The sequence below is a fragment of the Heptranchias perlo genome, chromosome 33 (genome assembly GCF_035084215.1).
Source record: "Heptranchias perlo isolate sHepPer1 chromosome 33, sHepPer1.hap1, whole genome shotgun sequence".
Classification (NCBI taxonomy): Eukaryota; Metazoa; Chordata; class Chondrichthyes; order Hexanchiformes; family Hexanchidae; genus Heptranchias; species Heptranchias perlo.
Genome location: NC_090357.1, coordinates 4,545,860 through 4,573,192, shown reverse-complemented (window position 1 = coordinate 4,573,192; position 27,333 = coordinate 4,545,860). Strand labels below are relative to the sequence as shown.

Sequence of the window (27,333 nt, the reverse complement as noted above, 5' to 3'; positions counted from 1 at the left end):
GAGGTCAGGTGCACACCTGCCTCCTGTCTCGCACGGTTATCTGTATTAACTTTAACAGATAGAAAATTGTGAGGCCACAAATCTGGCACACTGATCTTCGCACCTGAATTCCCGATATACACGCTCGACACACAATACTCTGCACTGCAAATTCTAAATTGTGTAATTTAAATCTGGGTAGAATAGAAGCAACTTTTTTGGCCTCAACATGAAGGAAAGTTCTAGGGCACCCGTTGTGCTGTTCATCCGTCACAGAACGGCACGATAAAAAGAATACCTGATATCTGCGACCTACAGAAAACATCTTGGGCAAATGCAATCATCTGTAGATTAAAAACAGTGGCATGTTTTTTAATGTCACCAAAATAATAAAGGTTACCCAGGAGAACACGCATAAACCAAAATGTGCTGGAGTTGTCCTTCAAATAAGGTAGAATTAAAAAGCTAGGATGAAAGTTCAAATCTCACCTTTTCTTTCGGCTTTTTAGTTTTTAACTGTATATTGAAACGAGCAGGGGCTTTCTTCTGCTTGCTCAGCTCGAGTGCTGGGGAAACAAGGATCTTCATTAAGCAACAAACCAAGATGAACCTTTCACTGACAATAGGTTCAGATTTTATGAGGCATTTTTTCCCCCTAAATGCTTCAAATTCAGTAAAAGTCCTGTTATCTGGCAGAAGGTACAGCAGCCCCTTTCTTGTCTGAGAATGGTCAGGGACTTTGTGATACCTGTAACAAAAAAATGGCATCATGGAGCTCTCTGATGGCTCAGTTGGAAAAGGCAGCGTGTAACTGAGCCATATAGACCAGAAGATCTCAGGTTCGATTCCCAGTCTGTGCTTAATTGGTTGATGTCAGCCAGTGCGGCATTTGGGCCACTACGAGTGGTCTCAGTACTCTAGGGGAGGTGGTGAAATCAGATAGGGCTCCTGCTCCTGGTTGCTATCCAGTGAGCCATCGTGCTAGAAACTACAGGTGTGGATATCAGCTGAGGTCAGGGTGAGGTTCGGCTGTGACGCTCCCCATGAGGCCCCTCGTTCGCCATCTTGAGGCTCAGATGTGGGAAATCGCCACTTGGGCAAGGCTTTAAAATGGCGCCTGTAGAACCGACCACAGCAGAGGAGGAGAAGATAGGGGAAAAAAAACTGACATCATATGGTATAGCTGGTTAGTGTCCAAGCTCAATGTACCATGGATAGGTGGTAAGTTTGTATATACACCTACTATTTCCCCCCTGGAACATTCCAGGTGTTGTTAGGAAGAGGTGCCATGCAGGATGGAGAGGAAAAATAAGCAGCTAAGCCACTTCAGATCCACCCTCAAGAGGGGCATTAGCGGAAGACTGGGAACTGATTGCCTGCCTGCTCTCTTGGCTGGGAAATGGCATGTTGCTCAAGAGCTTCCGAACAAGAGGGGAGGGAAAAAAAATACATCGAAAGATGAATCATATTTCAGGTGCTAGACATTGAGCCGGCTGTAAAACATTCCAAAACCAAATGTAGCAGTTTTACCCTCAACTCATTAAACAGGAGCACCAGTTATTGCAGCGCAATACATCCTCAAACCAGGGTCAGGTTGTCAAGTGCTTAAAGTCATGAGTTTCTCATTGTAACCACTTCATCCATCTCCTAAAAGACACTCTGCACTAAGCAGTTCCCGCATGGCATGCAAGCACTCCTTAAATCTCGGCAAAAAACACCAGAACAATCACAGATGAGCCACCTCATGGTAGTGTTATTTGGCACAAGCAAAATGTCTCCACCACAACAAATGCACCAACTCGTGGCATGAGAAGGCAGGGTGCACACTGACACAAAAAGCATGGAGAAGTATCTTGCTCTCAGATGAATGATGTGGCGACATGAAGATGACAGCTCTTCAGAGGAAGTAAGAGAGAAATGCAAATTAAACAAATCTTTGATCACAATGTACAAACTTCACAGAATTTTCAACCACTATTACACTAGGATAGCTCTCGTCAATCTCATTTTGTAACAGGGCGTGTTTACCTTGGAGGACGGCACAGCATCAGTGCCAATCAGTTCCATGGTGTGACGGCTGACCTAGCAGCTCTTCATCAGGCTGGAAAATCTCAACCCAGCTTGTGGGTGGTAGATCTGATTGCAATGTCACCTTGCCCATGCCCTCCCCTCCCCCCCCAAAAAAACTCAAACCGACATCCGACTGGAAATAAAGTACCTTTATCACTATGACAACAAACCAATTACAAGTGCACTGTACCACTGGGAGGGGGATGGGGTGGGGGAGTGTCTTGCTGGGAGGAAAACCTGTACTATGAAACTGTGCTATGCAATATTAACAAATACATTTATTTCAAATGAGTTTATGCCTTCTTACAATGGTGAACGGGGGAACTTCACACGAAAATGTTACTAATACTGCAGAAAGCATGTTCAAAACAACGACGTGTATATTTGTATAATACAACGAATGCCAAGTTCAAGTTATATTCAGATTACCTGAATCTGTTTGCAGTGGCTGTTTTTTCTTTGGGTCACTCAGCACAGGCTTGACTGATTCTTTCTTTAGTTGCACAGGACTTGGCTGCTGAGACGTGCTGGGGTCAGGTGGCTGAGGGGGCTGTTTGCTAGGTTTCCGCACGGGTGAAACCATCGCAGCCTGTTGCCGGGCTTCAGAAGGCGGGGAGGAGCTGCCTTCCTCAGACTGCTGGTCAGTGTGTTGATGAGGAACCTGGTTTATTTTCTGGCTGTGCTCTTGTCCTTGTGAAACACCCTGGGGAGAGCTTTTATGGCTGGAGTCGGAATGCTGTTTCACTGGTGGCACCTCCTTCCTCTCTTGTATTTTTGTTTTCTTTTCCTTTTTCTTTACTAAGAACCAAAGTTAAAATTCATCAGCCAAATAATGAACAGGACACAATCCTCATCAATTTTAAATGAGTTACCTCTCTTCTCTCCTGAAGGCAATGTCGCATGCTATAATATAGTTCTACAGGCACCAACATTCTTCTCCTACCTCATTCAAATGGCCATTCTTCATGCTGGGTAGGCTAGTCTATCAAGGGGATCTTCAACCCAATATCAATCCTATCCTCATAAGACTTCCATGAATATTCCATTTCCAGGAGTGCTTATTGGACTGTGATAAGGAGCACAGACCTTGCATGATATACTTTTTACCCCTCCCCAGCCGTGGGGAGCTAAGGCTGCTAACTCAACACAGTGCAGGCTCCGTACTACAGAACACAGTGCATTCACCCATGAGCCAACAGAGGAGGAGCATCGCAAAACATTTTTGCTACATTCATTTCTCGACAGGTTCATCCAGAGAGCAAAATGTTCTCTTCCTTCCAATCCACGAATATCCCAACATCTGCTCAATAATTAAAGGATATGATAGGGTAGATAGAGAGAAACTATTTTCTCTGGTGGGAGAGTCTAGAACAAAGGGGCATAATCTTAAAATTAGAGCTAGGCCATTCAGGGATGATGTCAAAAAGCACTTCTTCACCCAAAGGGTAGTGGAAATCTGGAACTCACTCCCCCAAAAAGCTGTTGAGGATGAGGGTCAAATGAAAATTTCAAAACTGAGATTGTTAGGCAAGGGTATTAAGGGATATGGAATCAAGGCGGGTAGATAGAGTTATGATACAGAATGGCGGAACAGACTCGAGGGGCTGAACAGCCTACTCCTGTTCCTATTCCAGATCCTTTCTGCTTTACAAAATCCACTGATTTAACCCCCTCCCCAAAACACACGATCATCTAACTTGGGGATGTATTAAGCAGCACATCTAGGTTCAAATCCAATCTGCTGCGATTGTTTTTTAAAAGACCTATGAAGTTTTCAATAGAACCTGACACATATAAACATCAGGGAAGAATTAACTTCACGTTGCCTACATGAATATTCTTTGCACAACCTCAACAACTAGAAAAAGTTATAAATTGCTTATAAAAAAATTACGGTCAGAAGGGAAATCGCTTGGCGAGCATTGATAGGCACTATTGTGCACCATTTCATAGCCAGTTTCACAGTGCCATTTGGCAACAGTCGAGAGATTATTGTTTATAACAAGGGAAAGAAAATTACAAAGGGAGGATGGTTCAGTGGAAACGAAACTGATTTTTGCCCGTTGCACAAACACCTTTTCTCTCAGTAAATAATCATAATTTTTATAAATGAGCAACAAATAAGGTGGCTCCTATCCTATTAGCATACATACCACAGGTACATTAAACACAATTAAATTCTGTTTGGAAAATTCAATGGCCATTTTTATTTAAAGTTTCAATATCCTAACAATAGTCACTGCTCTTTACAGCAATTAAATGTAGGTTGAAGCACTTTAGCATGTTTCTGACAGATATCCTAAGGCGCTACGTAAGTGCTTGCTTTTCTATCTAGGTAGCATATGTATTGTAAAATTCACTGATTGCAAAGGTGCAACCAAATGTAAAATACATTACCAAGCACATAGCAGAGTTAAAAGGAACACTGACAGCACTCACCTTTAACTGGTTTCGGAGGAGGTGCTTTAGAAGGCATCCACTGGAGATTCTGACATTTTCGCATCCTGCGTTCAAAAGTAGTGAGTTGTTAGAGATATTGCAGATGAAGAAAGAGGGAAATTAGATTAAAAAGGAATTAAAATTGTAGCATCACATATTACATTTTCAGACAAAGCACCTCTGACAGTTTAATACTATAGCCCCAAAATTGAGAGTGTCAGCTCCTGGCACAGTCTGTCTCAATGGATGCGCCTTCAGAGAATCAGCCAGAAAATCAAGAACGCTACCAATTGCATGTGCTGATTTTTATGCCCGATTCTCACAATATCAGGGCCTATTTTTGATACATATTAATGACCTGGGACTTGGGTACAAAGGGTATAATTTCAAAGTTTGCAGACGACACGAAACTTGGAAATGTAGTAAACAACTCTGGAGGATAGTAACAAACATTAGAAGGACATAGACAGACTGGTGAAATGGGTAGACACATGGCAGATGAAATTTAACGCAGAGAAGTGTGAAGTGATACATTTTGGTAGGATGAATAAACTAAATGATATAATTTTACAGGGGGTGCACGAACAGAGAGACCTGGGGGTGCACATACACAAATCTTTAAAGGTGGCAAGACAAATTGAGAAGGCTGTTAAAAAAGCTTATGGGATCCTGGGCTTTGTTAATAGAGATATAGAGTGCAAAAGCAAAGAATCTTTATAAAACACTGGTTAGGCCTCAGCTAGAGTATTGTGTTCAATTCTGGCACCACACTTTAGGAAGGATGTCAAAGCCTTAGAGAGGGTGCAGAAGAAATTCATTAGAATGGTACAGGGATGAGGGACTTTCATTATGTGGAGAGACTGGAGAGCTAGCAATTGATGCTAGCTCAATTTTAAATCTGAGGTTGATAGATTTTTGTTAACCAAAGATATTGAAGGATATGGGGCTAAAGCAGGTGTATGAAGTTAGGTCACAGATTAACCGTGATCTTACTGAATAGCAGAACGGGCTTGAGGGGCTAAATGGCCTACTCCTGTTCCAATGCTCTCCTTGGAACAGAGAAGGCTAAGAGTGGGATTTGATAGAGGTGTTCAAAATCATGAATGGTTTTGATAGGGTAAATAAGGAGACACTGCTTCCAGTGGCAGAAGGGTCGGTAACCAGACGATACAGATTTAAGTTGATCGGCAAAAGACCCAGAGACGACATGAGGAAACATTTTTTTAAGCAGCGAGTTGTAATGATCTGGAATGCGCTGCCTGAAAGTGTGGTGGAAGCAGATTCAATAGTAACTTTCAAAAGGCAATTGGATAAATAGTTAAAGGGAAAAAATTTACAGGGCTATGGGGAAAGAGCAGGGGAATGGATTGGAAAGCTCTTTCAAAGAGCCGACAGAGGCACGATGGGCCAAATGGCCTCCTCCTGTGCTGTACCTACTTCGATATGATATATAAAAACATACCTAACGTGTGATGCAATATTTTCTAGGAGGGACTGGATGGCCAGCGAATTCAAATCCAGCCCAGAATTGCGAAGAAAGTCTCCTGTCTCTGCTGATTGTAAGGTCCTATGTAAAATGCATTTGGGCAGCCCCAATACTCAGAGGGCTTGGAGTTTGAATGCCAGACTCTTCTACTGTTCGAGCTTGATTATATTCTAAAGGCAACTCAAGAAAGATAAGGATTGGGACCTGGGGAGTCAGACACAAATCTGCATCCTACAGCACACCACTGGCTGCATCACTGCACATTATAAGCAAATGCTATTTTATATATTTTCTTTTGCTAACTATATTTCCTTTACTCCCCCTTCCTTTCCTAAGAGAACTGACTCTTGCTGGAGGATGGTATCGAGGGCACCAGTGGCCCTCCAGTACCTCGCTCAAGTAGCCATTCTAGTGAGCTTGGACAGCGAGTGATGGGAGGTTATTCGGCCAGAAGACGACAAAGCAAAACCCGATCCTGTACTAACCCAATATCAACATGCACTTTTCAGCTAAGGTCGATAATTAGGGATCAAGTGCAGCATCCCTGGCTGATTTAACCTCAACCATCCCAGTGCACCAACTCAAATTGTAGCATTCCAACTGTTTCCCTGAATGAGTTCAGCTAACCCAACACAAATCAGGGATTAAACCTGGAGCCATCCCAGTCTTCGTACCACAGCAAGCAGTGTGTTTGCAACCTGCATAATAAACAGAACCTGCTATTAAATAATTATCTACCAACTACTATAGAGTTCTCATGTGGGAGCACCGGTAGTACAAGGATTGCAGTGATCCATGAAAGTCCATCACCAGAGCGTGGCCAGCATTACCCACATCCCAAGAACAAGTAAGAAAAATCCTGTTCCTACTGTTTTATTAAAAGGACACAACTGTAGAAATTGTCAGCTTGACTCAGATGGGAACGCTCTTGCCTCTGAGCCCAAGGTTGTGGGTTCAAATCCCACCCTTGACTTGGGCAAGGCAGGAGATTCTGCGACCTGTCTGTTAATTTATCCAGTGCACGGAGCTGTCCTCGACCGAGTGTTGCAGACTGGCACATTCCAAGGTCCAGGACTACGTGCTCAGGGACGCACTGAAGCTAGGTGCGGCCGCCGCAAAGGCTCTGTGGGGAAAGGCAACCATTTAGAGCCTTCCCGCCATTGTAGACCAAGGGGCTGCAATCAGGGGGAAAAAAACCCCGGGCAGAATGTAAAATTCAAATTGCTGTAATGAACCTGTAAATGAATCTGTAATGTACCTGTAATGAATCTGTAATAAATAATCTGTATTGAGTATAATGCAATGAGACACCCCAGAGTGTCATGAACTGTAATTATGTACAATGTGTTCATTGAACTGTACTTGATTTAACCTGCAAATTGTATAATCTGTACTGTGTACGTTTGGAATGTGATATGACAACTGTATTGTATGTTTTGCTACAAATTTTATGAATAAAGTATATTTTTTGAAAAAAAAGTCTGTTAATTTTAATGGTTGAAAAATCACAGGCTGCATATCAGCGATTTCCTGAGATGCGCCCCCTATGAGTGGTGCTTCCAGGTGGAAGCAATGCATTGCAGAATCAGTCCTATAATGTAAGCTGATCCTGCCCTACACAAATCAGGGATGAAACATTAAACTGAGGCCCGGTATGTCCCTTCAGGTGAGAATTAAAGATCCCATGACACTATTTGAAGAGTAAGGAATTCTTCTGGTGTCCTGGCCAACATTCATCCCTCAGCCGCTAACAACATAAACTGATTAACTGGTCATTCATCTCATTTGTTGTTTGAGAGCATGTTGTACCGGTTGCCACATTCGTCTGCATAACAAGTAAATTTCCAAAATTCCCTAGATTCTAGAATGGTCCTAGCGGATTGGAAGGTAGCAAATGTTACACCGCTATTCAAGAAAGGAGGGAGAGAGAAGACAGAGAACTACAGGCCAGTTAGCCTGACATCGGCCGTCGGGAAAATGCTGGAATTCATTATTAAGGAAGTGGTAGCAGAGCACTTAGAAAATCGTAATATGATTAGGCAGAGTCAACATGATTTTATGAAAGGGAAATCATGTTTGACAAATTTATTAGTTTTTTAAGGATATAACTAGCAGGATAGATAAAGGGGAGCCAGTGGATGTAGTATATTTGGATATTCAAAAGGCATTCGATAAGGTGCCACATAAAAAGTGGTTACGCAAGTTAAGGGCTCATGGGGTTGGGGTTAATATATTAGCATGGTTAGAGGATTGGTCAACAGTCAGAAAACAGATAGTAGGAACAAAGGGGTCATTTTCCAGTTGGCAGCCTGTAACTAGTGGGGTGCCGCAAGGATCGGTGCTTGGGCCTCAGCTATTTACAATCTATATCAATGACTTAGATGAAGGGACCGAGTGTAACGTATCCAGGTTTGCTGACGATACAAAGGTAGGTGGGAAAGTAAGCTGTGAGGAGGACACAAAGAGTCTGCAAAGGGACACAGACAGGTTAAGTGAGTGGGCAAGAAGGTGGCAGATGGAATATAATGTGGGGAAATGTGAGGTTATTCACTTTGGTAAGAAGAAAAGCAGAATTTTTTTTAAATGATGAGAAACTATTAAATGTTGGTGTTCAGAGAGATTTGGGTGTCCTCATGAAGAAACACAAAGTTAGCATGCAGGTACAGCAAGCAATTACAAAGGCAAGTGGCATGTTGGCCTTTATTGCAAGAGAATTGGAGTACAAGAGTAAAGAAGTCTTGCTACAATTGTACAGGGCTCTGGTGAGACCACAGCTAGCGTACTAGGTACAGTTTTGGTCGTCTTATCTAAGGAAGGATATACTTGCCTTAGAGGCAGTGTAATGAAGGTTCACTAGATTGATTCCTGGGATGAGAGGGTTGTCCTATGACGACGAAGCAGAATGGGCCTATACTCTCTGGAGTTTAGAAGCATGAGAGGTGATCTTGTTGAAACATAAAAGATTCTGAGAGGACTTGACAGGGAAGATGCTGAGAGGCTGTTTCCCCTGGCTGGAGAGTCTAGAACTAGGGGGCAAAGTCTCACGGTAAGGGTTCGGCCAGTTAAGTCTTAGATGAGAAGCAATTTCTTCACTTAGAGGGTTGTGAATCTTTGGAATTTTCTACCCAAGAGGCCTGTGGATGCTCAGTCACTGAATATATTCAAGGCTGAGATAGAAAGATTTTTGGACTCTAGGGGAATCAAGGGATATGGGGATCGGGCGGGAAAGTGGAGTTGAGGTCAAAGATTGCCATGTTCTTATTGAATGGCGGAGTAGGCTTAAGGGGCCATATGGCCTACTCCTGCTCCTATTTCTTATGACTACACTTTGTGTCAAGCCCTTTCAGATGTTTCTCAGAGACATGATAAGCCACTGTATTAATGCAGGTCTTACTATTTCAAAAAAATATTATAAATAAATTTCAATTCGTTCTCGTTCTAAAACAGCTGGTTACGAAGCCTCACTCACTTGCAGCATTGCTTCTTTACATTCCGACCACCAAATTTGGGCTTGTCCAAGCAGTTTGTACACTGGCCGCAGTCGTCTGGAACCTGACAGCCCGGACACTGCCCGCACCGTCGTGACCTCCGCCCTTTCCGAACGATAGGCTCCTGTGGGACCTTGTGCTTGGTGATTGGTTTGTTTATTGGTGCAGGTGGTTCAGCATCCTCTGACCCAGCTACAGATGATTTGTCTGCAATATACAAAGAAGCGGTTTCACATGGGTTGTTTTCTTTGGCAGGAGAGATTACAATCTAATCCAGTGACTTCCGATGTGATAGAGCTCTCCACAGAAGTAACATTAGGCCAACAAATACAGAAATAATACAAAACACTGAAAATATCATGCGTTTACCCAGTATATCCAGCCACAGATGGACAGAATTTCGATGATCTTGTAAATCCCTTCATGGTCCAGGATTCATGGACCCCAGTTTGAAAACAATGATCTAATCCATCAGCTCCATCGTAGTTCTAACCCAGGAGTGTACAAATGGCAAACCAAAAGCCAAATATGGAACTCCTATACTTATCTTGCACTCCCAGTGGGAGAGCATACCAAGAAATTAACAGACAGAAAATCTTGGAGTGTGCCTGCTCAAAATTCCGATATGCCCTCCCGACGGGTGAGGCTCCCCACCAGGAGTGCACTTTCATAAAATCAGACCTCACATCTAGAAGCAACATTCTATAGGAAGATAGGACAGCGCAGCAATAGGAGACCATTGCCATCTTTCTTGTTGGTCCCAAAACGTGAAAAATACCATACCCAAGTCTCTCTCTCAAAACCCTCAGTCCCTTTCTCTGATAAATATCTATCCAGTTCCATGAATTTGCTGACACTCTCCACCTCCATTGCTTCCCTAGGCAGATTATTCCATATTTTCACTACCCTCTACGTAAAACTTGTTTACCTTCCCTCATTCCAGCTCGAGTCCAGATTCCCTTGTAAAGTCTGTGATTATGTCAAACACATAATTATAACTATTTTCCTCATGCATTATCACATCATTGCACCGTGTCTTACAAAGTATCCTTAATTGATCAGTCTGTCTCTCAACTGCTAATGTACATGGTTTAGATTGAATATTGTGTTGGTTTTATCACAACTCATCACATACTAAACTCCTTGGTAACACTGAGCTGGGCATGGCTTCTCTCAAGCATTAACGAATGTGCAGAAGGCATAAATAAAGGCCCCGTGCATTTTACAAGACAGATAGGAACTTAAAACTCCAAACCCTACATTGTCAAGGCTTTTGAAACAACTTCTACTGTAAAACATCAGAATGGGGTTGGAAACTCAGGTTGGAATTTCCCACCCTCATTATTAGTCAACTGACAAATTAATTTGATACAAAACATCACGACAGATTACAGTGCATTACAAAACACTAGAATAGACCTGTTACTCGCTTGGAAAGAACTAAACTGAAGCTGGGTTCCAACAACCTATTATCTTTACTACCACAAAGATCATATCAATTACTGAAATGACCCACCATTTCTATACATTTTTACTCATTATAAAATTGAATACACTTTATGGGTAACTGCATTCAGCCTCTAACATACTAACGCACTGACATCACACTGAGCAAGTCAAGGCTTGTTCACATTACACTTTTTAGTAACAAGAAATGCAAGCTGCCTAGGGAAGAAAGTAAAGGCAATGCACAAACTAGTCCCCTAGGCACAAGGACTCTCTACTAATGGAGCTCTGTAACTACCCAGTAAGATGTGTGAGATTCACTCGCTCCGACTATTTCTTCCTTCCATGTGGCAAAGCAACTGGACTCCAGTTGGTTACTCCCCCAGCAACACAGTTAATGTCAAGAACTCACTATGTGGCAAACTACAAATATCAACTCCATGGTATAAATTATGCCCTATGCAGTCCTTGATGATTGATTTTGATAAATTTATTCCGTCTTCTAGTGATCAAAACAAAACATACTACCTCAACTTTAAAGCATATACCAGATGACAATTAATTATTACATTTTCTTTCAAATTTATCTTCACCAATATACTTTTGTCTATTTTTATTTTTTTCACCCGTCCTTATGAAATCCAGCAGTTTTAAATATTGATGTTGTGTCAATAAACTTATTTAGAAAAGAGATGGATACATATCTGGTAAGGAATGTAGGTTGAAGGGATAGGAACAGACCAGAAATGATCAAATAAACCATGGAACTGCTATGCTGGAATCCATTATTAAGGAAGTGGTAACAGGGCACTTAGAACACCATAATATGCTTAGGCAGAGTCAACATGGTTTTATGAAAGGGAAATCGTGTTTGACAAATTTATTAGAGTTTTTTGAGGATGCAACTAGCAGGATAGATAAAGGGGAACCAGTGGATGTAGATATTCAAAAGGCATTCGATAAGGTGCCACATAAAAGGCTGTTAGGCAAGATAAGGGCTCATGGGGTGGGGGTAATATATTAGCATGGATAGAGGATTGGTTAACAGACAGAAAACAGATAGTAGGAACAAAAGGGTCATTTTCCAGTTGGCAGTCTGTAACTAGTGGGGTGCCACAGGGATCGGTGCTTGGGCCTCAGCTATTTACAATCTATATTAATGACTTAGATGAAGGGACCGAGTGTAATGTATCCAGGTTTGCTGATGATACAAAGCTAGGTGGGAAAGTAAGCTGCGAGGAGGACACAAAGAGTCTGCAAAGGGATATAGACAGGTTAAGTGAGTGGGCAAGAAGGGGGCAAATGGAGTATAATGTGGGGAAATATGAGGTTATTCACTTTGGTAGGAAGAATAGAAAAACAGAATATTCTTTAAATGATGAAAACCTATTAAATGTTGGCGTTCAGAGAGATTTAGGTATCCTCGTACAAGAAACACAGCAAGTTAGCATGCAAGCACAGCAAGCAATTAGAAAGGCGAATGGCATGTTGGCCTTTATTGCAAGAGGGTTGAAGTACAAGAGTAAGGAAGTCTTACTTCAATTGTACAGGGCTTTGGTGAGACCACACCTAGAGTACTATGTATAGTTTTGGTCTCCTTATCGAAGGGAGGATGTACTTGCCTTAGAGGCAGTGCAATGAAGGTTCACAAGATTCATTCCTGGGATAAGAGGGTTGTCCTATGAGGATTGAGTAGAATGAGCATATACTCTCTGGAATTTAGAAGAATGAGAGGTGATCTCGTTGAAACATAAAAGATTCTGAGAGGGCTTGACAGGGTAGATGCTGAAAGGTCATTTCCCCTGGCTGGAGAATCTAGAACTAGGGGACATGGACTCAGGATAAGGAGTCAGCCATTTAAGACTGAAATGAGGAGGCATTTCTTCACTCAGAGGGATGTGAATCTTTTGAATTCTCTACCCCAGAGGTCTGTGGATGCTGAGTCATTGAGTATATTCAAGGCTGAGACAGATACATTTTTGGAGTCAAGGGATATGGGGATCGGGCAGGAAAGTGGAGTTGAGGTTGAAGATCAGCCATGATCTGATTGAATGACGGAGCAGGCTCGTGGGGCCATATGGCCTATTCCTGTTCCTATTTCTTATGGAACATGATAGTTGCATTTCCTTGATCGCAGTAGCACAGCAATCAAAAAGGCTAATGGAATGTTGGCCTTTATCTTAAGGGGGTTGGAATACAAAAGTGAGGAAGTGATGCTTCAGGTACAGAGCCTTGGTCAGACCCCATCTGGTGTACTGCGTTCAGTTTTGGGCATCGGACATTAGTGAAGATATATTGGCTTTGGAGAGGGTACAACGCAGATTCAGCAAAATTATACCAGTGCTTAAAGGGTTAAATTATGAGAGCCGGTTGCATAAATTTGGGTTGTATTCCTTTGATAGAGAAGGATGTGGGATGATCTAATTGAGGTGCTTAAAATGATAAAGGCATTCGATAGAGTATCATAGAACCATAGAAAAAATACAGCACAGAAGGGGGTCATTCGGCCCATCGTGTCCACGCCAACTCGAAGAACAACCAGGTGCCCATTCTAATCTCACCTTCCAGCACCTGGTCCATAGCCCGGCAGTTTACAGCACTTTAGGTGCAGGTCCAGGTACTTTTTAAGAAGAGTTGAGGGTCCCTGCCTCTACCACCAATTCGGGCAGCGAATTCCATACACTCACCACCCTCTGGGTAAAAAAGTTTTTCCTCATGTCCCCTCTAATCCTTCCGTCAATCAGCTTAAATCGATGTCCTCTAGTTCTTGAACTCTCTGCTAGGGGAAACTGGTACTTCCTGTCTACTCTATCTAGGCCCCTCATAATTTTGTACACCTCAATCAAGTCTCCCCTCAGCCTCCTCTGCTCCAAGGAAAACAACCCCAACCTATCCAATCTCTCCTCGTAGCTGCAATTTTCAAGCCCTGGCAACATTCTTGTAAATCTTCTCTGCACTCTCTCCAGAGCAATTAAGTCCTTCCTGTAATGTGGTGACCAGAACAGTGCACAATCTCCAGCTGTGGCCTTACCAGCGTTTTATACAGTTCCATCATTACATCCCTGCTTTTGTATTCTGTACCTCGGCTAATAACGGAGAGCATTCCGTATGCCTTCCTCACAACCTTACCTACCTGTACTGCCACCTTCAGGGACCTGTGCACATGCACTCCAAGGTCTCTCACTTCCTCTACCCCTCTCAATATATTCCCGTTTACTGCGTATTCCCTTTTACTGTTTGCCCTCCCTAAGTGCATTACCTCACACTTCTCCGGGTTGAACTCCATTTGCCACTTTTCCGCCCACTCCACCAACCCATTGATATCTTCTTGGAGTCCACAGCTATCCTCTTCACTATCAACTACACGGCCAATTTTTGTGTTGTCTGCAAATTTGCCAATCATGTCCCCTACATTCAAGTTAAAATCATTAAAATATACCACAAACAGCAAGGGACCCAACACCGAGCCCTGTGGCACACTACTGGAAACGGATTTCCAATCGCAAAGACATCCATCGACTTTTACCCTTTGTTTCCAGTTACTGAGCCAATTTTGGATCCAATTCGCCATATTTCCCTGGATCCCATGGGCTTTTACCTTTCTGACCAGTCTGCCATGTGGGACCTTGTCAAATGCCTTACTAAAATCCATGTGGACAACATCCACCGCACTACCCTCATCAATCCTCCTTGTCACTTCCTCAAAGAATTCAATCAGATTTGTAAGGCATGACCTTCCCTGACCAAATCCATGCTGACTATCCCTGATTAAACCATGCCTTTCCAAGTGACAGTTTATCCTATCTCTCAGTATTGATTCTAATAGTTTGCCCACCACCGAGGTAAGACTGACTGGCCTATAATTGTTCGGCCTTTCCTTCGTATCCTTTTTAAACAATGGTACTACGTTTGCAGTCTTCCAGTCCCCCAGTACCTCCCCTGTATCTAGTGGGGATTGGAAAAAGATCCTCAGAGCATCCGCTATTTCCTCCCTGGCTTCCTTCAATAGCCCAGGAAACAATCCATCCAGCCCTGGTGACTTATCAACTTTCAAGGATTCCAGTCCCTCTAGTACTTCCTCTCTCGTAATGTTTACCTTATCAAATATTTCACACCTCTCCTCTTTAACTACTACGTCCGGATCATCCCTTTCCTTTGTGAATACAGAGACAAAATATTCATTTAAAACCATACCCACATCCTCTGCTTCGACACACAAGTTACCCTGATCATCCCTGATAGGTCCCACCTTTTCCTTAGCTATCCTCTTGTTCTTCATGTACTGATAAAACATCTTTGTGTTTTCTTTAATCTTACTAGCTAATATTTTTTCATGCCCTCTCTTTGTTTTCCTTATTCCCTTTTTTACGTCATCCCTGTACTTTCTAAACTCCTCTAGGCTTTCTGCAGTATTTAGTTTTCTGTGACAGTCATAAGCTTTCTTTTTCTGCTTTATCTTGCCCCGTATACTTCTAGACAACCAGGGGGCTCTAAATTTGGCAGTGCCACCCTTTTACTTTGAGGGGACGTGTCTGCATTGTACCCATAGAATTTCACTTTTTAGTGCCTCCCACTGGCTTGCCACTGATTTCTCATCAAGTAGTTGTGTCCAATCCACTTCAGCCAAATCACCTCTAAATTCTGTAAAATTTGCCTTCCCCCAATTTAAAACACTTACTCTTGATTTAACTCTGTCCTTTTCCATAATAATGCTAAAACTAACTGAATTGTGGTCACTATCCCCAATATGGTCACCCACTGTCACTTCACCCACTTGCCCACCTTCATTTCCCAGGACTAAATATAGAATTGCATCCCCTCTTGTTGGGCTTGTCACATACTGGCTAAAAAAGTTCTCCTGGACACCGATCAAGAATTTTGTGCCCTCTGTGCCCCTCACACTGTTTGAATCCCAGTTGATGTTAGGGTAGTTGAAGTCTCCTACTATTATTGTCCTCTTATGTAGGCAAATTTCTGAGTGCAAAAATATTTATTCTTCTATCTCCCTTTCGCTATTCGGGGGTCCATAGTACACTCCTAGTAGTGTGACTGCCCCTTTTTTATTTCTTAGCTCAACCCATATGGCCTCAATTGATGATCCATTTAGCATATCATCCCTTCTCACAAATGTAATTGATTCTTTAACCAATAATGCTACCCCCCTCCTTTTTTATCACCCACTCTATCCTGCCTGAAAACTCTATATCCAGGGATATTGAGCTGCCAATTATCCCCCTCTTTAAGCCAGGTTGCCATTATAGCAATGATATCATGCTGCCATGTGTCTATCTGTGCCCTTAGCTCATCTGCTTTGTTTATAATACTCCTTGCATTGAAGTATATTCCCTTTAAACTCGTCAAATTCCTGTGCTGAACACTATTTAACCTATGCTTCTTTTGCCTTTCTGAGTAACCAACGTCACTAACTGCTTTTCTACTTCCCGTTTCCTGGTCTGAATTGTCCTATCTGTACCTACCCTTTGGTTCCCATCCCCCTACCATACTAGTTTAAACCCTCCCCAACAGAACTTGCAAATGCCCCCGCAAGGATATTGGTCCCAGTTCTGCTTGGGTGCAACCCGTCCAGCTTGTACAGGTCCTGCCTTTCCCCGAATCGGTCCCAATGCCTCAGGAATTTAAACCCTTCCCTCCTACACCATCTCTCAAGCCACGCATTCATCTGGTCTATTCTCCTATTTCTGCTCTCGCTAGCACGTGGCACTGGGAGTAATCCTGAGATTACTACCTTAGAGGTCCTGCTTTTTAATTTATTTCCTAACTCCCTATATTCTGCTTGCAGGACCTCATCTCTTTTTTTTACCGATATCATTGGTACCGATATGGTCCACGACCTCTGGCTGTTCACCCTCCCCCTTCAGAATGTCCTGCAGGGTAGACAGAAAAGAAACATTTCCTCTGGTGGGAGAAATCCAGAACTTGGAGACATAATCTTAAAATTAGAGCTAGGCTATTTAGGAGTGAAATCTGAAAGCACTTTTTCACACAAAGGGTAGTGGAAATTTGGAACTCTTCTTCCCCCACCCCCCCAATCCCCCCCCACCGCCACCACCAAAAGGTTGTGGATACTGGGGCTCAATTGAAAGGGTATCAAGGGATATGGAGCCAAAGCGATGGCTCCACTGTGATGGGGGTAGAGGGGGTAACAGCAGGTTCTTTCTGGATGGATGAGCTAGAATGAGTCATAATGTCCTGCTCCTCAGTATTTGTCTTGTGACTTTGTGATAGGTGGTGGCTCTGAAAGAAACGGCGATGGTAAATCGGACCCTAGCTTTTAAGAGAGAACTATGCTGTCATCTGAAGAGTTGTCATCAAGACCACATTTAAACAATAAACCATCACAAAATATTGTGTTTAGCAGCTTCCTTTTTGCTTATTTTGTGAATATTCTTATTTTTCAATTTTATTGTTCTTTAAAAATATTTTTGTTTGAACATAAATTGGGGAAACTGGATGGAGCTGTCAAACCCAATGTTGCAAGAGAACAGAACCAACACCAGTAGAAAGGTGATCATTAACTCAGAGGTGCGTGAATTTCTACTGTGTGGTAATGCAGCTCATTTACATGATCAAGCTCAGCAATTCTACCCAGACAGTTCCCTGATTAAAAAAAATATAATTTTGCATATAATGAATTTTGTGCTCAGTGTGAGGGACGATAGCTGGATTGGAACACTATCCATTTCAGATACCCAGCATAAGCATCAAGCACTCCCAGATCAGGTATAGCAGGGTTAGATGCAGCGTAAAGATTCCTCCTCTACTCTTTCCAACCAATATGCTTAACCCCAACTTCAGAACAGCATCTTTATTATACCAATGTGACCGTTTCCATTTTCCACACCAACTATCCCATGGCCTGACCAAATTCTACTGGCATAAAAGAGAAAAAGTTTTTTTTTTAAACCAAAGTACTCCGCTTGAGCACGATCATCGGCATGGTAAGTTAGGGTGCTTTCATACTCCCAGTTGAGAAGTGATTTGGGGTTCAGAGCAACACCAGAGTGGGAGCATAAATCTGGATTCAGGATCTGACCTGATTCCAGAGAAAAGCAGAGCGAGACTCCTTGGAGGCGGCAGTCTCATCACTTCCGAATGACATTGTGTGTCAGTATCGAACTTGGCTTACAAAATGCTCTGGGCACTTGGTAAACCCATCGAACATCATTTTAAATATTTCGAGCGCGGGAATTCTCTCCTTCCCACATTTTTAATTTTTAACTGCCAGGAGACAGCTCTGCTCGGACATGTGCATAACTCTCCCGGGCAAGGCTGTTACAGTTCCAGCCAGGCATTGTGATCATATTTCTACCTGGCTGGAACTGTAATTGCTAAGCAGATTCCACTTTGCACGCATGATACAGTTGTAAACCAAACTGTAGGTTCTGTTCTGCGTGTGACTGCACCTTCTCATTCATTGTCTAGTTTTAGTATTGAGTACTGCATGCTCTCCGCTCTGTAGTTGGGCAGTTATTAGTAAGATCAAAAAATAAAGTTCAAATATAGCGATCAATCAGCAAATTAAGTGTTGGCTGCCATTGTCACAAACTCAAACTGGTGATCAAGCAAAGCCACCACCATAACGTTATGCAGCTCACTTACAAGAGGGAATAACCAGGGTATTTTTAAAGCAAGTACAATTGCGCCCTTTGACACATCTTCTAAAACTGCTCATAGTGCAATTAAAACAAAATAAATGAGACTTTCTGAAAATGAATGTAACATTATGTACTTTTTTGTACAATCAGTATGAGCAATATTTGAACAGTTGGAGGTTCTCTGGATGAATGTCCTCACAGGTTCAATCTAAAACCTTGCCCTGGAGATACTGTTGTGGTTAGAGGTTAGTTGGACCACATCTCAGTCGCTTAATTTGTAGCTCAACTTCAGTTAACATTTCACAGAACAAATACATGCAAACACAGACAAGACAATGTTTCACTCATTAAGGTGACCTGGATAATTACATTTTGTTAGCTTTATTTTTATGTTGGGTAGGGAGAGTACAATTTAGAAAAATAGTATTAAACCCTTTCGCCAACTTGACAGAAACTTGTCTTGAGCTACAAAATCAATGGTTCATAATACCCTTCGTGCTTCTCGGACTGAAATTCCAAGTTAAAGCAACCCGATGAATTTTCAGATGTCATATTTTGGGGATTCTGTATGGGCTTTGATATTTAGAATCTGGAGTGTGGTAACCCACTGAACATGCAGGGGACCCGGGAACTTGTCTCAATTTTTAAAACTGGACTTTTTTGCCACCGAGAAAGACACAACGAGGTCCAATTTCGTCCCCTGTAGGTAAAGTCCCACCTTTACACTGCTATCAAATAAGAGCATTTAGGTTTGCTTTGCCTACCATCGTTTCCCATGGAAGACAGTATCTTCTCTCGCTCCTCCCACGGCAAGGCACTCAAGGTGGGCATGTCGTCAGGGAACACAGCCCTTTTCCGACCTAGTGCGACAGCAGCCCGTCTACAAACATGCTTTATACGAGGGCCTCGTATCGATGTTTCTGAAGAATCACTTTCTTGACCCTAATAAAATTACAAACAAAATATTAGGACACATCAATCATTATATACAGAACGGGGGAGAGAGGTTCCTAGTCATTGAATGTGCAAGTCCTAGTGACACTAATCACCTACAATAAATATATGCAGTAGTTATCTCATTCTTGGCAGCTAAATATTGTTCATATATTGCTCTTTGAACAGTATTTAATAAAGCAACTGATATATCAAAATGGCAACATAGTAATCATCTATTCTTGAGTTTTGGGGCAATATTGAATATACCAATTTATAATGGAACAGTTTGGGTGCCCACTAGCACAATTATTAAAACACAACTACAATCTTTACACAACTTCACACTTGGGAACTAGCCAAATGGTATATTCTAGTTGAATTCCAATAAACCTATTAACGCGTTTCCCAATAAATGTCATCCATACTTCAGGATTACATTCGAATGAGAGTTTTAATATAAGCAAGTGAGGGTTCTGCAGTGCATGATGTCAGAGTGGAGGGACACAAGTTCAATCTCTCATCGGGAAAGGGCGGGGGGATTTGTTGCTAAGTTAATGCTGCACACCTCCTAGGTGCTGACTCAGATGAGATAGTGGCAGCAGGCTGGGAGATCATTTACCTTCCTCGCTATAGGACAAGTGTGACAAGCAATACCTGTATGAAAGCAGAAGAAAGGAGAAAGCAGGATTTCACACACACAAAACAAAGTTAAATTTGAAATCTGCCAGTATTTTAAGAATCAGTTCACCCAAATCAGATGGTGACTTGCTTTTGATCTTGATCGAACCAGTCAATAAATTACCAACGCATTCACATTTCCCAAAAACAGAGCAAAGGACTCTTCCTCTGCGGTTATATGGAAATGTGGGGATGAGTATAAGGATAAAAAAAATCAGCGCTAAATCTTTAATAAAATACTGCTGCATTACTACCCACCCCATCTCATCTCAAAACTGAATAAAATGGGAGTAAATATGAATGGTAAATTAATATTGTGTGTCTGAATTGGGAGTTTATTCTGATACCAATGTAAGCAAGGATGTGTTAACACTGTGATCTTCCACCAACACAATCTTTTTGTAATATTTTGGATTTGCCACACATCTGCCTCCTCTGCTTCTGGCAAAGTGCACAAGAACAGCCAGGGATGCCTTTTCCTCTTCCCGTCAATCTTTAGTCCATCCATCAGCACTTCCCTGACCACACAGTCCAGATCTGGAACTCACTGTGTGGGACTGAATTCATATCTTACCAGCTGGCTGCACATCATAAAGCATCACTTGCTGACTCTGCCACAAATACTTCTTGAGTTTTTGCAGCTGCATTCCTGCACCTTTAACTAAACTTAGCTGAACAGGTCTCTGGCAAGTCATGGGAAAGCCAGCCTGCTGTGGAAATTACTTTCAAACATCTCATATAAAGCAGCATCCTTAAGCACTACTAAAAAAATTGAATGGGATGAGGTGGGGTGTACTTTAGATCGACAGTGCTCCCCTACACTTACCTTCATTAAATACAGTATACTTGGTTTTGACAGATAATTCAAAGACAAACATCAAACGTCAAAACACAGACGTTTTAAAAAGGAAAAAAAAGCTCGCAGATAATATTACTTCAGCAGAATCAATTGCACCACCCACAAGTTCTTCAACTCAAAGCCTCAGCAACAGCCTACAACTCAAAAGCAAAGTTGCTCCATTTTCTTTTTAATTCAGGAATTCAACTCGACAGTAGAGGGTTGTAATTAGTAAACTGCACAGATTTCATATATATTTTTGCTTGAAAGAGCTTCGACCTCTGTCAGATGTACTGAGATCCAAGCTGAGGAGAGTCAGTCTTAGAAACTAGAGAAAATCAGTTCTAAAACTGATCAAGAAACCAGTTGTACCACTTTTACTCTAGGACGAGCTTCGACAGGTCTGTCGGAGGAGAACTTATCACCAGGATGTGGAGAAATGCTACTGAGATCGTTCAATTTTTATGATGTCCGATGTCAGAAATTATGAATAAACAAAAGTCTTCACATAGTGATCTGCCTTATGCTGCTGATGTGAGGACACACAGAAAATATATTTTTTGTTGGTGTGCGACGTTTAAGATTTGCTGATTTTTGTATCTGTACAAAATCTGTATTTTTAGCCATAGGCTCATTCCCATTCTAAATATTTCTATATGGTGCAACCACGGCAGTGGACAACATCTACGTGCATTTATAGTGTGTTTAACACAGAAAACATAACATAGAAAACATCCCAAGGTACTTTACAGTGGACAGGAGAAAATTTATAGCTAAAAGGATTGAAGGAGCGGACACTAAGTTGTGTTAGGACAGTTGGGTGACTGAAAGCTCGATCAAAAAGAGCTTTTTAAAGGCGGATATAGAAGTGGAGAGCTTAAGGCAGGGAGTTCGAGACACCTGAGGACTTTGCCATCAAAGCATGGGATGAAGGGAGGAGGGGATGCACAAGTATGCTGCTGTCCTACCTATGCCAACACCATGCTGTAAACAAATGGTAGAGGGCATGCGACCTGGGATGACTCTCCTTTTGATTTTTCCTCATATTTTTGAGGGAAGTGCATAGTTCCCAACTTGTTGCAACCCCATAATTGAAAGCAGGAACTTCCTGTCTGGGGAAAATAAACCTGAACTCTCTGGAACGGCGTATTTGAGCCCCAATTAATTTACCACTTATTTCCCCAACACATTTTATTAATTTTCCTCTGCATTTTTTTGAACCCATCCACATGAGTCCCTGACAAAAAGGGTGAAGGAACTGCCCATAGGTTATTGCCAATGTAGTCCATACTAAGCTGTTATGAGGTGCACCAGAGCAGTCTGGGTCGCCTTTCTACTAGAACTGTTTAAGTTTGCAGCACAGAAGAGGGCCATTTGATTGATCATGTCCGTGCCTGCTAGAAAATCAAAAACTAATCCCATTGCTCAGCTCTCTCCCCATAGCAATGTATTTTCCTCTATTTCAAATATTTATCCATTTTCCTCCTAAAAAATGCAATGGTCTTTGCCTCAACTAATCTGTGATAATGCATTCCAGGCTCCAGCAGTGCTCTGCGTAAAGAAACTGATCCCAACTTCCTCTTGCTCTCTTAGTGACAATGTTGTATTGATGATCGCCACTGACTCCCCAACCAGAGGAAGTGGTGTCCCTGCTCACCTTATCAAAACCCTTCCTAATTTTAAAAATATTTATCCATTAAATCCCCTTAGCCTTCTCTGCTCCAGTGAAAAAGATCCCAGCATCTCAAGTCTCTCCTTATAACCAGTTTCCCATCCCTGGCATCATCCTGATGATACTACACTGTCCGTTCTCTATGGTTTTCTGTCCCTTATATAATGGGGAGCATAAATTGCATACAGTACTCTAAATGTGACCTGACTCCCTCAATGTGTAGAGTAAAATTAAGCTTCCATGACAGAAGACGGGGACATTTCCCAGATTGCAGACATTAAGAGGAAGCTTTGGATTGCATACAACCTGTGTCACACCCAATGTTTAGAAAAAGATGAGTTTGACTGAAACTACCATTCCACAACTTGCATTTATATAGTGTCTTTAACATGGTAAAACGTAAACAATTTTACAACACCAAGTTATAGTCCAGCAATTTTATTTTAAATTCACAAGCTTTCGGAGGCTACCTCCTTCCTCAGGTGAACGATGCGGACACATCATGGTAAAACGTGTCAGCACACCGTTCCCTGGAACTACTGTTACCTCAAAGACAAATAGATGTTCTTCAAAAAAAAAACTTAAATCAAAAAAAATTACCTGGGATTTTGTTGGGTCAGCTGTTTTTAATGACTTGCTCTTTTCGATCTTGTAAAGCTGTGCTTTGGCCCTTCTCAACAGGTTTGCCACTCTCTTATCAGTTGTTGGCATTTTGTCAGCTTGTGCCAGCATGCTACTAATAGCGGGTGCAGAATGTTTAAGAGTACCAGATGAAAGCATGGAGGTAATGGAAGAATGTTGAGGAGGCTTGTCTTTATTGCCTATGGAAGCAGCTGCACTGCTTTCAGTATCACCCGTCACAGGCCCTACCTCTTCAGATCCCAGTCTGCCTTTCTTTGAGTTTTTATTCTTCACATCAGGCAGTGATGCACCGTCTCCCAGTGCTACCGCACCTTTATCTGTTGAAATTGACTTTTTGGCTCTCCCTGAAACTTTTTTCGTTGAAGGTGAAGCAGCTACATCGTTTGCAACAGCTGTGTCTTCATCCGTTGTTCTGGGAAAAAGAAACAACGGTGCAGCACTCTGAACCTCTGCCCCCTTACTCTGAGTCTTCTTTTCTTTTTCTTTCCTTGTTTCTCGTTTATTTTCCTTTTCTTTGTCCCGGTCTCTGTCTTTCTCTGACCCTCTCTCAGTATCTTTCTCTTTGGGTAAATCTTCAGTTAGCTTGTCTTTGTTTTTTCCTTTGTCCTTTTGGACACTGGGTGTTAATGATGGAAACAGTGGAGATGTTGGACTGACCGAGTCTACAGAAAAGCTGTCCCCTGGAGTGCTGGTCTGTCTAGCTGCCAGCTTTGTTCTACCATCCTTATCCTTCAATGTTCCCTCAGACTGCACCAAACTACCAAGAGGAGGAGTTAAGGCAGCAGTTAGGATGGAACTTACAGGAGATGAGGAGGCTACAGATGTCTGTGGAGTGATTGGTGATAAATCTGTAGAAATTAGTCGTCCACTTCTGGTTCTCATGGAGTGCGAGGGAGATTTTGGATCATTGCGGCTTGGAACATGCATCTCTTTCTTCTTCCTTCTGGAAGAATGCCCTTTACCTGAGGCAGAAACCGAAGATCGACCCACAGTGTGTGACGACACAGTAACAGACTCGAAAATCCTGGAGTGAGCTTCACTGGGAGTGAATCGCGGAGCACGAAGTAGGGGACTTCTCTTATGAGTATCAAACCTGGAGGCAGGATGAAGCGAAGAGAAAAGTCGAGGTGGCGGGGTGGTGGAGGATGCGTGGAACCTGGATGGCAAGCCAACATCTTCGGCAGTCAATGGTGACGTTATGAAGTTATCGAATATCGGCTTACGGATGAGTCCCTCTTTGGCATACTTTGCTGAGGAGAAGTACTGATGCGATTCTGGCCTCAGGTTTTTGAGAGACGTCCACTTGAATGTCGGCTCTCTCAAGATAGACTTCCGCTTCTCCGGCAGAGTTGTTGTTGGTGGTGGAATGAAAGGTATTGTTGGAGGCATCAGCCAGGGAGAGTGATCAGACATGTTCGAAGATTGTTGTAGGGGAGGGGGAGGAGAAAGCAGGGGTGGTGGAGGAGAGGATGATGTTGGCAGCGGTGATGAAGTTGACAATTTCTTGCTCGCCGTACTGCTTCTTTCTGACATTGAGAATCGGTGACCCTTTTTGTCCATGCCTCCTGGTTCACTAGACTGTGAGGGATTTAAGCAACTGTGCAAGTCTGTGGACTGACTTGGTACTTCAGGAAGAGTCTGCAGTTCATCAGATGCCTGTGAATCGGTGGAGGTGACACTGGGACTGCTTGATCTTGACGAATCAGAGGACATTTGTGAAGAATGCTGTGAAACAGCACTGGACTTCTCACTAGACCCGCAAGATATTGTGCTGAACCGACTAGTTGGAGTTGATTCTAGGCGTGGAACTTTGACAGGAGGAACATAGCTGTCATCTTCAATAAACCTTTTTGGAGTCTTAATTATCCTTGAAGAAAAGGCACTGATTACTGGCATGATAAACTGACGAATATTTTTCAGCTGAGGTGATGCCATCCGTTTCTGCGCTCCTTTCTTGGCTCTTTGCAGGAGCTGTTTTGCAATAGTTGCATCAGTCCTTTTAGTGACAGGAACGACTCTGACTGGTTTGGTTATCCTGCGGGGCCTCTGTCTAACAGCAGGCTTCACCTCCTTGGTCACTGATGGTTTTGGTGTTGGTGTGACATCTTTCTCCTTACGTAGTCTCTTTTGTTTCTTGGGTTGTGGTGGAACAAGTAACTTCGGAACGGTCTTCAATCTCTCTGAAGATGGCGGCCTCCCTCTCCTCCGTTCAATCTTTCCCCCATTGCTGCTTATCTGTAGCTTAGCTTTCTTCAATTTGGACTGCAAAGGCGACAGTTTGACTGCTCTTAGCTTCTTTATTTTTGTTGCCTGCTGCAATAATGCAGAAGGTTTCTTTTTTACTTTCTTTTCTTTTTCATTTTTTCGTTTCTCTGTTTTTCCATTTGTTGTCTCTTTCTTGTCATGTGAAATATGAAGCTTTGGATTGCTTAACACTGGAGGCCGACCCCTCCTCCTCTCTCCGCTGCTTAATTCTTGCTTCTTTTCCTTTTCTACAGGCTTCAACTCAGCCTTGTTTGGAGGGGACAGTGCAGAGGATGAATCCGATAACACATCTGAGCTCTGAGAAGAAACGGTCCTTTGTCTTCCTCGAAGCTTCCTTTGAGGTGATTCGACTAAAAGTTAAAGATAAATTTTCAAGTTAGAAATCACGAGAAATCAACCACTACAATATATTCAATACCACACAAATTACTTTATCCATAGTAGTCATAGTAGCACTGGTAAAAAAAAACAAATGCTGAAAATATAAAGCAGTTTTCATGAAGGATCTACAACCAATACATTTTATTCTCTTTCCCGATGCTGATGGACCTGTGGTTTTATTCAAGCCTGTTAGCATAGCACTTCAGATGCTCATTTCACAAATCAACTTGGGTCGACTGGGCAGACCTACTAGGTGGGGACAGAACTAATAGGGATGAAAAATTGAATATCTTTAAAATCATTCCAATGCAAACAGAAGCCATGTATGTCCCTAAAATCAAAAGAAGGGCCCATGGTAGAACACAGCCAAGGTGAGTAACTAGTCACGTGCAAGGACTAATCAGACTTAAGCAGAAATACTTTTACAGGTTACTCTTGGATGAATGGGGGTAGTTATCGTGCTCGTCTAAGGCAACGAACGCAGCTATCAGAGCAGCCAAAAGATCAATGGAAAAAATGGTAATGGATAGTTGCAGTAGCAATAGTAAAATCCTTTTTAAGTTAGGTTAGGAGTCAAGTGGAGAAGGGGGATCAGTGGCCAGGATCAGGAGAGGGGCATCGGTGGCTGGGATCAGGAGAAGGGCATTGGTAGCCGGGGTCAGGAGGGACAGTGGCGGCAGTCAGTAGCAGCTCGCATGGTTTTAATGTAGGGTTGGGACGAGCAATCCTGCTCCTGCTGGCTCCACATTCAGGTTAAGTATATTTTAAAATCTTACCCTTTTAGAGGTGGCCTTTGAAGGACCGCCTGTTAGGCCCCATATACACCACGTTTTCCTGAACGCAGCCAGTGCCGGCTGCTTCAAGGCAACCCAATATTGCAGTGAGGGCCTCAATAGGCGATAGGCCCTACTTGCACATGCAAATGTTCTAACCCTGTTTCAGGCACAGCCCCTGAATGCCTGTTTTGTGCCTATACCAACATGGCAGGCAGTGAACTTTTAGCTCGTAGTGAGCGTGCGCTTCCTGTCCGCCATATTGGAGGCTTTCGGAGGCTGCCCGATCAAATTTCTAGGCCCTAATATTTGGGCTTTCAAAAAGTTTTTGACAATGTGCCACACTGTAGCTTATGTCATAAGATAGAGTCCTGTGGGATTGGAGATCCTGGGTTTGACAGGAAATTCATTGCATTCTCATAGACAGAGGTCGTCATTAATGGTAGCAGCTCCATGTGGAGACCAGTTACTACTGGAGTCCCGCAGGAATCGGTGTTAGGACTGCTGCTCTTCACTATCTACATAAATGATCTAAACGAACCCTTGAAGAGAAATAAGGATTGCAATCTGATCTAGATGTGACATGGGAATGGGCCCATCTTTGACAGATAATATTTAATGTAA

General features: G+C 42.6%; 1 protein-coding gene across 3 annotated transcripts in view; it reads right to left on the bottom strand.

Annotated features, from left to right (window-relative positions):
• Positions 1–27,333, bottom strand: part of kmt2a (lysine (K)-specific methyltransferase 2A) — a 129,826-nt gene that overhangs the window by 73,122 nt on the left and 29,371 nt on the right. For all 3 annotated transcript variants that reach the window (XM_067970890.1, XM_067970891.1, XM_067970892.1), the window contains exons 3-8: positions 23,249–25,905; positions 19,289–19,466; positions 9,444–9,669; positions 4,489–4,553; positions 2,479–2,847; positions 469–545 (exon numbers count right to left, since the gene is read on the bottom strand). In XM_067970890.1, coding sequence (XP_067826991.1) covers positions 469–545; positions 2,479–2,847; positions 4,489–4,553; positions 9,444–9,669; positions 19,289–19,466; positions 23,249–25,905 — 3,572 coding nt within the window. The remainder of the gene's footprint in view (positions 1–468; positions 546–2,478; positions 2,848–4,488; positions 4,554–9,443; positions 9,670–19,288; positions 19,467–23,248; positions 25,906–27,333) is intronic.